The following is a 16,367-nucleotide window of genomic DNA, read 5'->3' as shown; positions in this document are numbered from 1 at the left end:
GCGCGTTCTGGGAGTAAGGGTGGCTGCCTGGGCAGCGCGCGGACTCGCGCAGCTCGGGTTCGCGTCGCGCCTTCCCCGCTCCGCGGTCTCTCGGTCGCCAAAGGTCGGGGCCGTTGACTGCGAGGTTAGCCGGCGTTGCGTGTTGGTCAGGAAGAGACGGATGGCCAGTGTTACGTCATCTAGCATTTTTGCGCCCACTCCACGAAGTCCCCATCCGATCGGCAGCTGTTCCCCGGGATACGCGGCACCGAGTCTTTAATCGCATTGGACTCCTCGGGCCGCCTGGGCGGGGTGGAGGCGGGGGAGAGAGGCCGCCCTTGGGGATTTTGGCGGGATGTTGCGGGCAGCTCTCTCTCCGGCCGCCCTGGCGGGGGCCGGGCTTCACCTCTCCGACCGGTGACCGCCAGTGCCCGGGTCTCTGCCGCGAGGATCGGGAGCGTGAGCTTGTGGGTCCGCCCGCGGGCCTGGAGGGCACGCACGCCGGGGACTCGGCGGTGTCGGCTCGCGGCCGGCTTCAGACAGACGAAGTCCTAGTTGTGCGGGAACCGTTACCTTTGAACGCACAGGCTGCACCTTGTTTTGCGAACTCTGTGGGCGTGTAGGGGCAGGGCAGTGGACTGGGTGATGGCTCCCAGTTCATGGTGGTCGTCTCAGTTACGTAGCAGCCGGCTGCACGAAGGCCCCCTACCGGGCCAGACCTCCCGAGCGGCCTGTGGTCGGAAAGCCTCGGCCTTTGCTCATGGAACTTGGGCTGAGCACGGGTGCCGGGCCGCCGGCCGCTGGTTCCGTTGAACGCATCGCCCCTTGGTCTGGCATCCCCCGCCAAACAGGAAAGGCCTGATTCGATTTATTTCACAGGACACTTACACGTGGGTCTCACTGTCCTTCTACTTTGCAGTTAAGAAGTTTACAATCCCGGCTAAGCCAGAAGAGCCAACGCGGGATCTTGCCAACCGAGATCCCGGGCTTCCCGCATAGAAGGCTGCCCAAACTCTGCGAGGCCTGAACCTCGCGGCTCTGCGTACCCAACTCTCGCGGCTCTGCGTGCCTGACTCTCGGCGTTGACGCGTTCCCGCGCTTTGTGGCGTGTGGGTCAGAGGGCACGCCGCCGCGCAGGCGCACAAAGCCGAGGCCGCGGCGGCCATGGGGGAGGTGGGCGACGCTGAGGAGAGCTGTCGGGTCAGTGTGGGCGCCCGGGCCGCGGCGCCCTCCGCTCCCCCGCGCTGAGCCGCACCGCAGCCCGCCTGGGCCTTGCCCAGTGTGCCCGGGAGGGCCCTGGGCGTCGTCCGCAGGCAGCATGGCCTGGGCCGGGGATGAGGGGCAGCGACCCCAGCCCCGGAAACCGCGCGTGCGTGTCCGGGAGGCTGCGCGGTGGGCTTGCTCCTGTGCCTCCTGTGTCCCCGCCCGCGAGGCCCTGTCGCCGGGTCGGGCGTGTTCCGCCTCACGGTTGCCCGGCTGTCGCAGCCGCCGCACGTGGTGGTGCCCGAGCGGGGGGATAGACTTTGGAGCCGCATTCGGGTTCAGATCCTGCTGGTGTCCCCTGGTCCTGGGGTTCCTGAGAGTCACCTAGCCCGCCTGTGCCCCCGTTTCCCAGCGGGACAGCCTTGAGGGCTGTGGTCAACACGAAGCGCGCTGGCCAGCAAGGGGCTTGGCGCACCCAGTAGGAATCCAGTCAAATTCCTTTTCTTTCTGATTAGCGTGGCGCCGGCGGAGCGTTAAGAAAAAGTTGCTGGTGTTTCCCTGGGCTTTCAGCAGTAGGGCCTCGTTTGCGTTTGGAAAAACTGGCTCGCCATTTGAAGGCCGGGGCTTCACGCTCTAGCTGTAATGGACATAGTGGAGGGCACGTTAGGTGAAGACGTGCTTTTGAAACAATTGTGAACCCAGGAGGTGTTGAAGGAGGCAAGCTCACTTGGGCTGCTGGTCTTAGTCATCTGAGGTCAAGTGTAGTAATCTTAAGGTGTGCTTGTTCTTTTAGCATATGGGAACTAAAGAAGAATTTGTTAAAGTCAGAAAGAAGGACCTGGAACGACTGACAACTGAAGTGATGCAAATACGGGACTTCTTACCCAGAATACTAAACGGGGAAGTGCTGGAAAGCTTCCAGAGATTAAAGATTGTAGAAAAAAGTGAGTGTTACTTCATCTTTAGCAGTGTCTGATGGTGACAGCAGTCTGTTTCAGCAGGTTTGCCTTCCGTAGCTGTGAAGTAACTATAAATAAACGTTAAGGTACTGTTACAGTCTTTGTAATTACGTTTGGGAGAGTCTGATAAGGCACAAGGGAGGGAGGTGCCCACGATGAGCAACTTGGCTGTGTGCAAATTTGTGTTGGAGGAAAGGGCTGCCAGCTTTCTGAGTATCTGCTACCAGCTCTCCTTTCTCCCCCTTTCATCTTTGGCGGAAGAATTTTATGCTTTATCGTTTAAAAGCTCTATTCCAAAAATTAAGTCTTTTTTGTGTAACTTAAGGATCTTGCCATGCAGCAACCTTGCAGGGGGTCAGGTGTGTCTATAGAGATACTTCTCTCGATGGAGGAACGGGTCAGTTCTGGCACTGATTTAAGTTGCTAGGACTTGTCCATTCAGACTCTGAGATTTGAGCTTGGCCATCGTGTCAGGTATCAGTCTAGGAGTCCTACTGAAGTTCCTGGAGCTGTTTCGGATTGATTCAGTACTTGCCTGATCGAGGCCGAGTTACTATCAAATCAGCCTTCAATGGTTAAGGCTAACTTACCGTTGTGTTTGATTGTTTGCCATCACTGCTTGGCCTCTAGAAGAGGTGTATCTCGGAGGCCCAGGTCATGTCTTTAGCGCTAGTCCAGACAAGAAGGTGTGTGGACTCAACAGTACAAGTTTCTGGTTTGTGGAAAAGTATCTGGTCAAGGGGGCAGCCATATCCAGTTAGAGGGGAGAATGCTCATGGTTGCCATGGCTCCCTGCCTGTTCATTCTCTCTTTGGAATCCTCAGATCCGCTCTCGGCCCTGTGGTGTGCTCTGGGAGGTGGGCTCCTGCAGGCTGCCTGCCTCTTGCCTCCTTGCTGGCTGCCAGCGGTGCTCACCGGTAGAAGGAGTTCGGGGTGTTTCCTCCTGCTCCCTCCACAGCTATGTCGCACCCAGGAGTCACTCGCAGCTCTCACTGGGCTCCAGGAGCACTGTTTCCCCCCCTCATTCTTTCAGCTGGAGGGCTGCTGCCAGTTGCTGGGTGCCTTACCATCCCTTTTGGGTCTCTGACCCCTGCTCTCCCCTCTGTAAGTAGTCCTTTCCATAAAGTGCACACCAGGGTTCCCTTGTTTCCCACTGGGACGCCGCCAGGTATGCTCTCTGTCACTGGTTACTGTAGCTCCAGGTCATGGTCTTCTTAATTTCCTTAGTCCTGATCTCATGCTCATTTAGGGAAGGAAAGTGCTGACCAGCAGCTGAGTATGTCAGCCTGCTGGGTAGTTGTATTTCTCACTGAAAATTAGTCAGTTGGCATTCTGCAAAATACATCAGGGTCTTCTCATGAGTTGGTGAGCGCAAGTCAATTTTTGGAGATTAGTCCTCTGTCAAAATCAGGCTGGTGGTTACAAAAACGAGGCCCACAAATGACTCCATGGCGACCTGATCAAAGTGAGGCTCTAGGAGATCTTGCCTCACAGTCCTTGGCCTTCCCCAGCCACGCCATCACCTCTTTTCCATTGATCTTCTTGGTCTGCTTTGCTGAGTCAGCCTTCTTTGCAGCAGCCTTTCAGCTCGTGGAGGTGCTCAAGGCTCAGGCCTAGGCCCCCTTCTCTCCTCACTCCGTGGCCTCTCCGTGGGCAATCTCTGCACACACATAGCTTCAGTTGCCATCTCGATGCCAGGGTCTCATAGGTTTTTCTCTAGCCTGACTTCTCCAGGCTCAGGGCCCTGTATCTGACTCCTACTTGGCATTTCTTGTCGCTTGTTTCACATTCATTTCAAATTCTAAGTGTTTGTCTTAGTGTTACCAGGCTGCAGCCATCAGGAAGGACCTATATTCTGACAAGGGCAGATTATTGGCTGTTGCAGTGAGCGAGACCACACACCAGAGGGACTGTGGGCATCTTGCCAACAAAGGAAAGGACAGAGTTGCTGTAGGATTTGAGGCAGGGCCGAGTTCAGATGAAGTGCAGATGGAGCTGTGATTTCATGGGCTCCAAGCAGAGTAGGTCTGTGTGTGAAGGGGTCAGCATCAGGTCTCACTGCAGTGGCCCCAGGTCCTGCTTCCTTGAAAACTACAAAATTTAGGTAGATGGTGGCACATCAGGTCTAGAAATCCTTTATTTGAAGCTCTGCAGCTAGCTGGCTATCAAGGCTCTGCTCTGCTCTGTGTCACAGTGACTGTGACCCTGCAGGCGAGAGTGGATGTTTTCTCCTTCTTACTAGTATAATTCCAAACAGCACAATTTCTGATAGTCTAGGATTTTAAAGAGTAAACTTTCTCAGAACAAGAAATCAGTAGCCACTGAAAGAAGGGTTCATCATGACACTTTACTCTTGCAGTGTGTCCTTGGGAGAAATGTTGTTTCCTGTTAACTTGGCAGCCAGCTTTCTGTGTCTGTTATCCCAGCCTAGCAAATTGCAGGACAGATTTTCACTTTCTCAGAGCAGGCTAATTTTACTTTCTCACATCTGACTCATGCTATCCCGCCCCTACCCCACTGGACACCGGGCTTTTCCAGCCTCCCCAGGGCACCACCATCCAGACAGAGACCTGGGATCCTCCTTGTTGCCCACCTCTCCTCTCACTGTTCTCTCCCCTTCCAGCCCCGGTCTGTCTCCCCGTAAGTCCTGTACGTTTCTCCTCATGGATGCATCCAGAATTCATCAGCCACCTCCATTGCCACTGCCTCCACCGAGTCCAGGCCCCTGTCATTTTGCCTGAATCTCTGCTCCTGATAGCATTAACTCATTGCCACTCACCAGTCTGCTTTGTATACTGTAGCCTGAGTAATTTTTAACAATTCAGTCTGATTATGTCATTCCCCTGCTTAAGTCAGTTTTCAGTGGCTTCTCTTTGCTCTTAGGATAAAGACCAAAAAACAAACAAAACCCTGACCCAAACCCCCTACCACCCCAAACTTTAAACCTGTACCATGGCTTGAAAGGATTTGTATTATTGGACGTAGCTGTGGCCCAGACTCATTTCCTTATCTGAGTGCCTAGACAAGATTTGTCTTCCTGTTGGATGTTGTCATAGCATCCTGTACTTTTCCTTCAGACAGAATGGTTTTAGTCCCATCTTACAGTATAAATTGGTGGAAGGGCAGGGTCTCCCGTTATATTCTCTGTGCCTGGCTGAGTGTTTGGTCCTAAGGGACCACCCAGCCTCCCGTTCCTGCATGCTCTTTTTTTAAAATTGCTGTGGTATCTCGTGAGGCTGGCGTGTGCTACAGGTCACTGGGTGTATAGGAAGGGAGGGTCGAAATGGACCGGAGTGCTTGTGGTAGGCTTCACTGTGAACCTTGAACACGAGCTGGCCCTTGAAGACTTCTGCTTCTCTGGTCTGAGGCCTGGCCTAGAAGATGGCCTCCTAAGAGGCATCTTTCACTTAATTTTGGCTCTTGAATTCTTTTTTTTTTTTTCTTTTTTTGGCTGCACTGCGCAGCTTGTGGGATCTTAGTTCCCAGACCAGGGATCGAACCTAGGCCCTTGGCAGTGAAAGTGCAGAGTCCTAACCATTGGACCACCAGAGAATTCCTTGGCTCCTGAATTCTTATCACTCAGGTGACATGAAAGAAAACAAAAATCACCCCCCCCCCCGCCCCTTTATCTTTTTGTGAGGACTAGGTCTGATGGCCCTTCCTCGGCCTTCCCAAGGGCCTGTCTTCCCAGAGGGATTACACAGGGGCCATTGCTTTGAGAATGGGTCCCTTAGAGTCAATCCAAGGATCACGCGGTGGCAGCAAGAGCTGTTTGACGTGGGTTCATCCACCCTCTCCCTGGCCTGTGGTCCAGGACGGTTCTTGGCTTTGACCAGTATCAGAGTTGCTGTGTGCCTCCTGTCTTAAGCAATGAGAAAGGGCGACGTAGGAGTGGATGCAGGCAGGGAGGAAGGAGAGGGAAGCCATACACCTGACTTCAGGGCAGGTTTCTTTAGGAGAACAGGTGTGGATCTTTGGATGGTGTGGATGGGCTCAGGCTGTACAAGCCAACCAGAGGACTTAGGACGGTGTGATGGGTGTCCGGTCGTGAATGGGACTTAATTCTGCCTCTAGCACGGTAACTTAGTTTCCTTTGGGAAACTGGGCAGTAGGTGGTGGAGTTTGGAATAATCCTCCAAGGGTGTTGCCTGAGAATCTTTGGGGAATAGATGAACATTGAGGGCAGAGGCATGATTTATTAGAAGGGAAATGGAAAGATGTTTTAGGCTGGGGTAAGGCATGTAGGAAAGTCACAAATGGGAGCGAGCAGGATTGGTTGTGGGTTAATAAGCTAGTTTTTCTGCTTGACGTGGAGCAGAGATTGGGGTATAGCAGATGTCAGTGAATGTGAGCAGTTTATGCAAGACAGAATAATCACGGATTATTGTTTTAAATTTGGAAGGAGAGGCAGTTGGAAATTAGCACCTGGAAATGACTTCAAAATAGTGATTAAAATGACATTTTCAGGGGAATGATTTTTGCGTCTAAGTTAGGATAGGTTGAGGGCTTGGTTGGAAGGTGAAGAAAAATTAACGTAAAGTGCTCATCAAGGAAGGTGTGGACTTGACGTTAGGGTGTGGGCTGTGGCTGCATGGGTGGGGTGGACAGGACGTGAGAAGAAATGGTTGGTCTGGTTAGGCTCTGCAGGTGGGCGCAGAGCTCAGCCGGGGGGTACGGGGAGGTAGGAGCGGTCAGTGCGCTGCTGCTGTCGGCCGTCTCCGCTATTTCCCTGTCTGGAACGAGGACAGCCGCGCTTGCCTCACTGGAGGCATCAAGCTTTACAGTGAGCTCCCCTTTGGCACGTGCTTGGTACAGGCGGGGCTGGGGCGCCCTCCACGGAGAGGACGAGGACGTCCTCAGGTGGAGGGGCCCTGGAGCCTCGCGTAGTAAGCGGGTCCCCGTGATGCTGCAGCGCTGCACGGCCCTCCTCGCGGTGACTGCAGAGCTATACTTCGGGGGGCGGGGTGGGCTCAGCTGTACTCGGTAAAAGTTCGCTCACCCCCCTTTTCTCTCACCCCTTCTGGTGCACTTTCTTCCAACAGTGAAGGAGTTATTGCTACATCAGCGCACGGCACGAATTTGTTTTAAACTGGGAGAATCCTGCTTTTTTTAAAAAAATAAGATTTTTTATGGTATATGGTTGTTCAATATGTAAAATAAATGAAAGTTGTATTTCCTGCATAATTATTTTAAAAATTCAGTTTTATAACATTTACTTTTAAAATCAGTGGGTACAATGAAGGTTTTTTTTTTAATTTATTTATTTATTTTTGGCTGTGTTGGGTCTTTGCTGCCGCGCGCGGGCTTTCTCTAGTTGTGGTGAGCGGGGGCCACTCTTCATTGCGGTGCGTGGGCTTCTCATTGCGGTGGCTTCTCTTGTTGCGGAGCACGGGCTCTAGGCGTGCAGGCTTCAGTAGTTGTGGCACGTGGGCTCAGTAGTTGTGGCTCGCCGGCTCTAGAGCGCAGGCTCAGTAGTTGTGGCGCACGGGCTTAGTTGCTCCAGCGGCACGTGGGATCTTCCCGGACCAGGGCTTGAACCTGTGTCCCCTGTATTGGCAGGCAGATTCTTAGCCACTGTGCCACCAGGGAAGTCCCCAATGAAGGTGTTTTGATGAAAACAAAAATTTAACATTAGACATTTTGGAAGACGGTTGCAGTACCATCCTCAGTGTCCAGTTTCTATTTTCATTTGTGGTTGTTAAGTAGCAAGAAAAAGACAAATCCCAGAGATAAGGAATTGCAAATGAGAAATGTTTTAAACAGCTCACCTTTCAACATGAGGACAGGTTTCAATTAAACTGCTCTTGAAGCTTGAAATCAGAGGGGTCAGATATTTTTGTTTCGCAATTAAGTCACCAAGTCTAAGAATTTCTTGCCTTTCTTGGTTGGCAGGTGTTCATTTTGGAGAGAGATGATGGCAAAGCCACTCAGCCCATTTAAATTTTCATTGTCTTATAGAAAACACTTTGCAAATGAATTACGTTGCATTTGAGATGTTAAATGATATAATTTAAAAACAACTTGCCACCTTAGTGGCAGTCTGTCAGATATTCACTCAGAGTCTCAGAGGCGTTGGAATTATTTAATTTTACATGTTGACGCCAAACATAAACTACAGTGTCATTACTGACATTTTAAAATCTGCAACATTAGTTTTAACTTAAAAAATTTATTTGTTTAAATAAATTAACTTAAATGTTAGTAGAGTGCATATCAGCAATGAATACAAAGAAGTGCAGCCATGATATACTGGAGAGATATTTGACTCGGTTTTTAGCAGAGAAAAAAAGTTACTTTGTGTAATTTGAAATCTGTACAGCAGCACCTTACCTCTGTGAGCATAGTCCAGTAGAACCTTGTGTGGTGATGAAGGTGTTGTATGATCTATGCTGTCTACGTCTGTTTTTAAAATAGCCACTAGCCATCTGTGGCCAACTGACCCAGTGCCGTTTATTGAAAAGGCAGTCTTTCCCTCCTGTGCTACAGTGTCTTTTGTCATAGTAGCTAGTTTTATGTGGGTCTGATTCTCAATTCTTTATTAGCTCTGTTATTTATTTAAATTTTTTTTAAATACTAGTATTTATTAGTTTTTGTGTTCATTTTCTACTAGGTTGTTTTTTATTCTACCTCCCTGGTGAAACTCTCTTGTTGTCTATTTCTGGAACGTATTGGTCACAGTTATTTCAAAGTCTGAGTCTGATAAATCCATTGTCTGGATCACCTGTTGATCTGCTTGTATTGTCTGTTTTTCCTGTTGGTAGTTCTGGTAATTTTTTTTATTGATTAATGGATTTTAAAAAATGAAGTGTGTAGAGGCTCTGGATGTTGATATTTCTCTCCAGCAAGGACTTTTTCCCCCTGGCTTCTCTCAGTCAGTTAGAATGGAGTCAGAGTAGTTCACCTAAATCCAGTTAGGGATTGAGCTGATTCACGGCTGATTTCAGTCTTAGTTCGAGCTGGCCTGTTTCTAGTTCATTCTCCCTCTTAGGGTTTTAGTTCTTCAAGGGGGTCTAACTGAGAGCTTGAGTCATTTCCCAGAGTCCTTCCATCTAGGCGGGCCCTGCCTGACCTTCAGTTATTTTTTCTTTTTCTTTTCTTTTTTTTAAATATTTATTTATTTATCATTTATTTATTTGGCTGCACCAGGTCTTAGTTGCAGTATGCGTACTCTCAGTTGCGGCATGCATGCGGGATCTAGTTCCCCGACCAGGGATCAAACCCAGGCCCCCTGCACTGGGAGCGCAGAGTCTTACCTGCTGGAGCACCAGGGAAGTGCCCTGACCTTCTGTTCTGACCTCTCCAGCGCCATGAGGTTGATGACAGCTCTGCCTGGCCTCCTGGCCTCTCTCCACTCACTGCCCGCCTGCCTCCCTCTGCAGCCCCTCTGCGCTTTCCCTGAGCTTCCACCTCCTCCAGGATCATGGCCTGCCCCAGGTCTCGGCTGCCTAGTAGCTCTGTACTCCGTGGCGAGATGCTCTGCTTAGCTTTGCTGCCTCTTCGCCTGTGCTGCTTTTGAATATGCAGATGCCTTGGGAAAGAGTGGGCTGGAAAGTTGGGCTTGCTCACTTCAGTGCATTTCCCTCTTCTCTAGGTCTTGGCTCTCAAGGCCTCCGTGACTTGGTAACTCTCAGGTACCTTGAGACAACTTTTTTCTGGTTTGTTCACATTCTGCTTTCCTACTTATTCTTGGGGGGAAGATTGATCTGCTACATCACCATGCTAGCTGGAAACGGTTCTTCCATGTATGTTGTTATGACTTTCAAATTGTTACAAATGTACTGTGATGTCATACAGAAAGGACAGGCTATGGAGATGTTCCAAATTAATGGAGACTAAAGATACATGATGATTAAATGCAATACCTGATCCTAGACTAGATGCTGTACCTTGAAGGAAGAAAATGCTGTAAAGGGCAATTTTAGATCATTTGACAAAATTCTAATGTCCGTGGTAGATTAGGTTAAGGTATGTTAATTTTTCTGAGGTTGACAACTGTGTATACTGGGTAACTAAGACATTATCCCTATTCTTGGAAAATGTTCACTGAAGTATTTAGAAGTAAAGGACCATGATATATGTAACTTACCCTAAACTGGCTGAAAAAATGTACTGTGTGTATGCTTGTGTATGGTCCAAATGAGCAAATGTGGTGAAATGTTAAACAGTACGTAAGTGTGGGTAAAGGGTATGTGGGTATTCGTTGTATTATTTTTATTCATGCAACATTTTGTAAGTTTGAAATTATTTCCAAATAAAACAGTGAAAAACATATTGTAAAATGGAAATACTAATTAAATGTTTACAGAACCATAAGCATCCCTGAGGCACTTGGGTTCTTAGCAGTGGGGTTTGAAAAGCACTGCACTACGTGATTTCTAAAGCATTTGTGGGGTGTTTTGAGATTAATTTCCCAAGAGTTTGATATTAATGAGAAGAGAGGGGGACCTCTGTTTCAGCTCAGAGAAGAATTATTCTGGCCCATAGAAATATGAACTAGGGACTTCCCTGGCGGTCCAGTGGTTAGGACTCTGTGCTTTCACTGCTGAGGGCGCGGGTTCGATCCCTGGTTGGGGAACTAAGATCCCACAAGCCGAGTGGTGCGGCCACCAAAAAAAGGAAAAAGAAAGAAGAAACATGAACTAGAGAGAGAATCATTAGAGAGTGGGATAATCATTAAAGAGTGAGTGCCAAGAAGATATTATTTAATTTGAACAAAGGTTTATTGTGGCCCATATGAGATAATAAATACCAGAGTGTATCCAGTCCAGCTCCTGGCAGGAAACAGAAGGGGTAAACAGAGCATATCATAAAGAGATGACAGACCAAGGTGGGCACGGTTTGGGGAACCAGCACAAGGGAGGCGAAGGCCCAGAACCTGGAAGAGTGGGGCGCCGTGGCCTCCCAGCAAGCGGCCAGACTGGCAGGAGGGTGGGTGCTGGGCAGGACCATGCCTCAGCTCGGAGGAGGAGACCACTGCTGCTTGAGCCTGGCAGGGGTAATGTAGTGGGGAAATCGATGTCCCACCCTGCCTCCTGTCCTTGTTTCCTGTGGGGACCCACTGTCCAAATCCAACAGGCAAGGGAGCCGGTCGCTGTGGAGGTTGAGTTCAACCTCTTACCTCTCGGGACAGAGCAGGTTGGAGAGTGGATCTGAAGGGCGCGTGGAGACTGTCCAGAATGTTGGGGACTGGGAAAGGAGAAGATGGACTACTGCTGGGGGCTTAGTGGACTGAGGGGCAGAGAGGTAGCCAGGGCGGAGGGGTGGAGACGTACGTTACTTGGACAGATCACTACCAACCACCCAGTTGTTCACATTGTATTTTATGCCAGTCAATGAAAAGCGGAAGTCCCTGACTCTTTGGTTTGGGAAATAACTTTAACAGAATTCGTTTGAGTTCAGCAAGGTTGATCTTAGTTTTCTGCGATAGAACTCAGTTGAAAATCAGTCAGGTAGGTATTCACTGTATATCTGGTATGTGTCAAGCTCTGCTAGGTGACGTGGGGATATAAAAAGGATAAGATCAGATCCTTTTCCTTGATAATTCACGGGCAGGCTGAGGAGCTCCAACGTGGAGGTGTGAAAAGGTAGTGCCAAGTACGTTGACGGTGCCAGCATAGGACAGATTCCTATTAGTCACACGTTTTCTTCCTCTTATGAAAGAGTGCTCCAGTGGCCTTTACGTTAGAAAAAGAAGCAGATTTTTGGCAGCGCAGGAAAAAAAAAATTCTATTTCCATATTCTGGTTCCAACTCTCCTCCCCCACTCCCTTTGGTTTGTTTTAAAAATTTGACAGCTAATTAAAGTGTCGTTTGGCTGGAAATGCATTTAAACTCTTTAACTGAGGTTTTTTTGTGTGTTTAAATGAATCCCGGAATATTCTCATCTTTTCACTTTTTCAACTTACATTTTTTGACAGGCCGATTAAGTTAAAATGAGGTCTTTAGGGTGGGCCCTAATCCAATGTGACTGGTATCCTTCTTAAAAGAGGAAATTTGGACACAGAGACAGAAGTACACGGAGGGAAAATAATGTGAAGAGACAGGGAGGAGGCCAGACAAAGGCAGAGGCAGGTTGGGGTTACACTGCTGCAAGCCCAGGGACGTCTGGGGCCACCAGAAGGTGGAAGCGACGGGGAAGGATCCTTCATCCACAGATTTCAGAGGGAGCATGTCCTTGCCAACAGCTTGATTTCACACTGTAGCCTCCAGAAAGATGAGAGAATACATTTCTGTTCTAAGCCACCCAGTTTGTGGTACTTTGTTATGGCAGATCTAGGAAACTAACATACCCTCCAAATCTCAGCTCATAGTAAAGATGGATTCCATCAGTAGCTAATTCTAAATTCTTTTCTAAACCTATTAGTGAGAAGAATGTAAAAGTTGATGGCTATTAAAAAGCCCTTATTTTGGATTTGAGACTCTTTACTGAGCTATTTTGATTAAAAACAAATATTTTCTTTTTTCTTATTACATGAAATATCTGATAATTTATTAAATATTACAATTAATAATGTATTACAAACATGCCAGGTGGTAAAGGGTAGGAGAAATCGATCCCTTTTTTTATACTTTAAATTTCTTTAGCTGGGTTTTAGTCACCCCGCTTTTCATTCATGGCTCTCTGTACCCTCCCTGTGAATAAGTTGATAGTCATTCTCATGTTATTAAAGCTATCAAAAAAGGATTCTAAGTTTCAGAAGATATATAGATGTTGAAATGGCCTGTGATTTAGGTTGTTTCTATATACTGATAGTCTGTCTAGGCCACCCTTTTACTCAGATTTCTCCTTCATTTTGAATGCTAAAGCTTAGCAGGTGAAATACAGTCTAGGCTGGGTGGCAGCCTCTTCCTCGTTCTGATACTGAGGCTGGGTAAGGTAACGTCTTGACCATGTATAATGTACTATATATGTATTATTTCTGTCCCTGAGTTTTAAAAAAAATTGCAGAAGCAATATATCCTCTTGTAGAAGAATAAGACATATAATCAAAATAGCTGAGTTTTTTTCTTTATCCAAGGATTAGCTCTGGCTGTATAAAGAAGTGAAATTCATTTACATGACAAGTATTTATAAAGTGCCTGCTCGGTGCCGTGTACTGTTCTAGGCTCGTGAGATGCATCAGAACACGTGACGATCCCTGCCCTCACGTTTTAGGCGGCAGGCGTGCCGTGTGGGCCAAGTTGAAAATGCAGGAAGGTGGCGGCAGTGCTCCCCTCTCGCCACAAGGCGGTGGCCTTGTTCAGCACAAAGCCACCACCTGCCTCCCGGAGAGCCTGGGGTGGGTGGGTTGACCACCCTGACACTGCCTTTGAATTCTGGGGGGTAGAGTGGGATGGTTTAACCCCGTCCCTTTGTTATGTTAACTTACAGTAAGGTCATAAGCAGCTCTCTAGAGTGAGAGATTATGAAATTACCATAGTGAGTCTTTTGGGTGGTCATAATTAATTCCTACATATTTTTACACGTGAGCCATGTAATTTCCTGTCTTCTTTACCATGTTTGAGTAATATACGGTTTAGTAATAGAAGAGAAGAATTAAAAATTAACTGCAAAGAAAAAGTTTTACGCCACCAATGATTTTATCTCAGTTTTTGTTCATTTTTCTTTTTGTCTGTGACCATTTGCAGTTCACATGTCATTCATAATTATATATGTTTTCCTTTAACATCGTTACAAAAGGCAGATATGTATTTTTCAAAGTAAGCACTTGATTGATATAGTTGGTTTCTTGGGTGGCCAGGATTAGTGGGACAAAATAAAGAATTCCAGTGAAAGTCATGTGGCATAATACATCCCACCCCAGTTTCTAAGAAACCCGTTTTAAGAGAAGCTTTGCCAGCTGTTTCACAATCGTTAACTGAATATTTAGCTTTAGGTTTTAATCTCCCTTCTAGGGCAAAGGGTCTCTAGAAAATGTAGGACTCCCTTTATTGTTCCAGAGCTTTTGGAATGCCTGCATTGTTCTTGGCACTGATCCCCGCCCCTCACGGCCAGTGTCTCCTCTGGGCTTTCCTTGCCGTCCCAGACCCCCAGGTCATAAAGCCACACCCCTTCTCTTCTGTCCGTTGGAGGAAGTGTCTGGGAGCTGCTTCTCGGGGGTGGAGTGATGCTGCATTTTCCAGCATCTGCCCGATGAGGCGCCCTCAGGGCAGGCTGCCTTGTACTGCCCTCCACTTTTCCGCTGTTTTACATCCCTGGGGCCGGGCTCCGTTGTTTGCTCTTGCTGGCTGTGTGCTGATCTCATTTTGTTGGTGGTGAGAGATGTGGCTGTTGCCCTGAAGCAGTCACTCTCAAAGTCTGTTCCCAGGCCAGCGGTATCAGCCTCACTGGGAACTTGTTAGAAATGCAGATTCTCAGGCCTACTTCAGAGTCCGAAACTGAGGATGGGGCCCGGCAGGCTGTGCTTGGACAAGCCTTCCAGGGGATTCTGATGCACAGGAAAGTTTGAGAGTCACTGCCCCCAAGCAGTGCTACTTTAATTAAGAAGTTACACCAGTAGCTCTGAGCACAAGCCCCCCCTCAAATCTTGGTATATGTTAGCATTAAAACTATGATATCTTAGTCCTTGAAGTCAAGGCACTTAAAACTTTAAAGTACCTGTTTCTTTGCTTTTTAATGTCAGTATTTCTGTAGCATAATATTTTTTATTTAGAGTTGACAGTACGGTTGATTTCAGATTTATTAACACGGATGTCTTTTGGGACTTTTGTTGGCCCTTTGAATCATCACCTGAACGAATGTGGTGGACAGGGAGCGTTCCCTACCTCCCATCTTTCACTGTGGCCACCTCTTGTCTCCATTGCCGCTGCTTTCACTTCTCCATTGACTGCGGCGGCAGCTGTTCCTGTGCAGTCAGTCTGCCCGTGGTGAGACGAGCTTTGTGAATCAGCCCGACTGGCACCGTCTCCTCACTGAGCTGCCTTCTGCTTTTTATGGAGCAGATACAAGTCTGTGCCATGAGACAGTCGGCTGCTCAGCCCTGCCTTCAATCCTTTAAATAACATGCTTTCTTAAAACCTTGAGTGCAAGTCTGGCAGTAAAATGAAGTCTTAAAAACAGAAAACAGAAAACAAAAAGGTGCTTTCTGCCATGGGCAAAAAACTGACAAAAACTTAAAAAGCAGGACTTTTAGAATATTGGTTATTCAAGGACTGGTGTTATGTGAATAATCCTATCTAAGAAATCAGGTTTTCCTAAGAGAAGATTAAGTAAAATGGATGCTTAGGAGAGATTAGTGATTTGAAATACTGAGTATTCTTATGTCTCTTCTAGACCTGGAAAGGAAAGAGCAAGAGTTAGAGCAACTGAGAATGGATTGTGAGCACTTCAAAGCCCGCCTGGAGTCTGTGCAAGAGGACAGCGTGAGCGAGAAGAAGGTACGATGCTCACAGGGTCCGTGTGAAGTGCCAGCTCTGTGGCCGTGACCACAAAGCGGTGCAGGCCACACTCCAGCCCTTAAGCCTCAAGACATTGCATTTTTACATGTATTTATCCCGAATGGGTTGGAAAATAGTTGATCGTTTGGATTTACAACCATTTAGTGTGGGGGATTATTTACTTGGTGCCTTTTAATAGTCACTTACTGTTAATTCAGTGTCTAAAAGCCCGATCCAAGTTATTAAAACTCATAATAATCTTGAAAAAATCATGCGTACAATGATTTATAATCAGAGATAGATATATTAAATAGAAATATTTGTAATCAACTTCGCACATCATTTACTGATATTTTAGAAATAACCAATTATATTTCATTTTAATATTTGGGGAGACTAATAATATTTCTTAAAAATTATACATTTTTTTGCATGGAATAAATTATTTCCTCTTCTATAAAACTAGAACTCTTCTGCCACTTCTGCTGAAATTTGGAGCTTGAATGAATTTTTATTTTTGAAGGGTAAAGTAGTAATAGTACTAGTGACAGAAGCTAGGATGTGTTGTTAACTGTGTGCTGGCAGGTGGTCAGCAGCTGTCCATGCATCTCACTTGTTTCTCCCAGCACAGCTGGATCAGCATGTGTGTTAGCCTGCAGGAGTGTGAGGAGGCTGGTCCCAGGTCCCGCTGCCGCGCGCTAAGCTTTGTGTCGTGCTACCTCCTCATGTGGAGGCGTTCTGAAGGTTTGTGGCTACAGTGGAGGTTTTCCAAAACTGGTGGATTTTGTATAGCCTTTATTTTTCCCCCACGTATTTGTTAATTGTTTATTTATCAAGAAAAACTATTCCT

At 47.5% G+C, this 16,367-nt stretch overlaps 1 protein-coding gene across 9 annotated transcripts in view; it reads left to right on the top strand.

Moving 5' to 3' along the window:
• Window positions 1-15: 15 nt before the first annotated feature.
• The window catches only part of HSF2BP (heat shock transcription factor 2 binding protein), a 93,832-nt gene continuing 77,480 nt past the window's right edge, over window positions 16-16,367 (top strand). For 2 of the 9 annotated variants that reach the window (XM_082459827.1, XM_082459828.1), the window contains exons 1-3: window positions 30-1,179; window positions 1,976-2,126; window positions 15,414-15,517. In XM_082459827.1, the coding sequence (XP_082315953.1) occupies window positions 1,144-1,179; window positions 1,976-2,126; window positions 15,414-15,517 (291 nt within the window). In that variant the 5' untranslated portion in view covers window positions 30-1,143. Of the gene's footprint in view, window positions 1,180-1,975; window positions 2,127-15,413; window positions 15,518-16,367 lie in introns of all 9 variants that reach the window. The other 7 variants (XM_082459821.1, XM_082459826.1, XM_082459829.1 and 4 more) reach the window with 7 other exon arrangements.

This window comes from Balaenoptera physalus, assembly GCF_965194825.1.
Source record: "Balaenoptera physalus genome assembly, chromosome: 4".
Classification (NCBI taxonomy): Eukaryota; Metazoa; Chordata; class Mammalia; order Artiodactyla; family Balaenopteridae; genus Balaenoptera; species Balaenoptera physalus.
The sequence above is the reverse complement of the archived record's forward strand: the minus strand, read 5'-3'. Positions and strand labels throughout refer to the sequence as shown.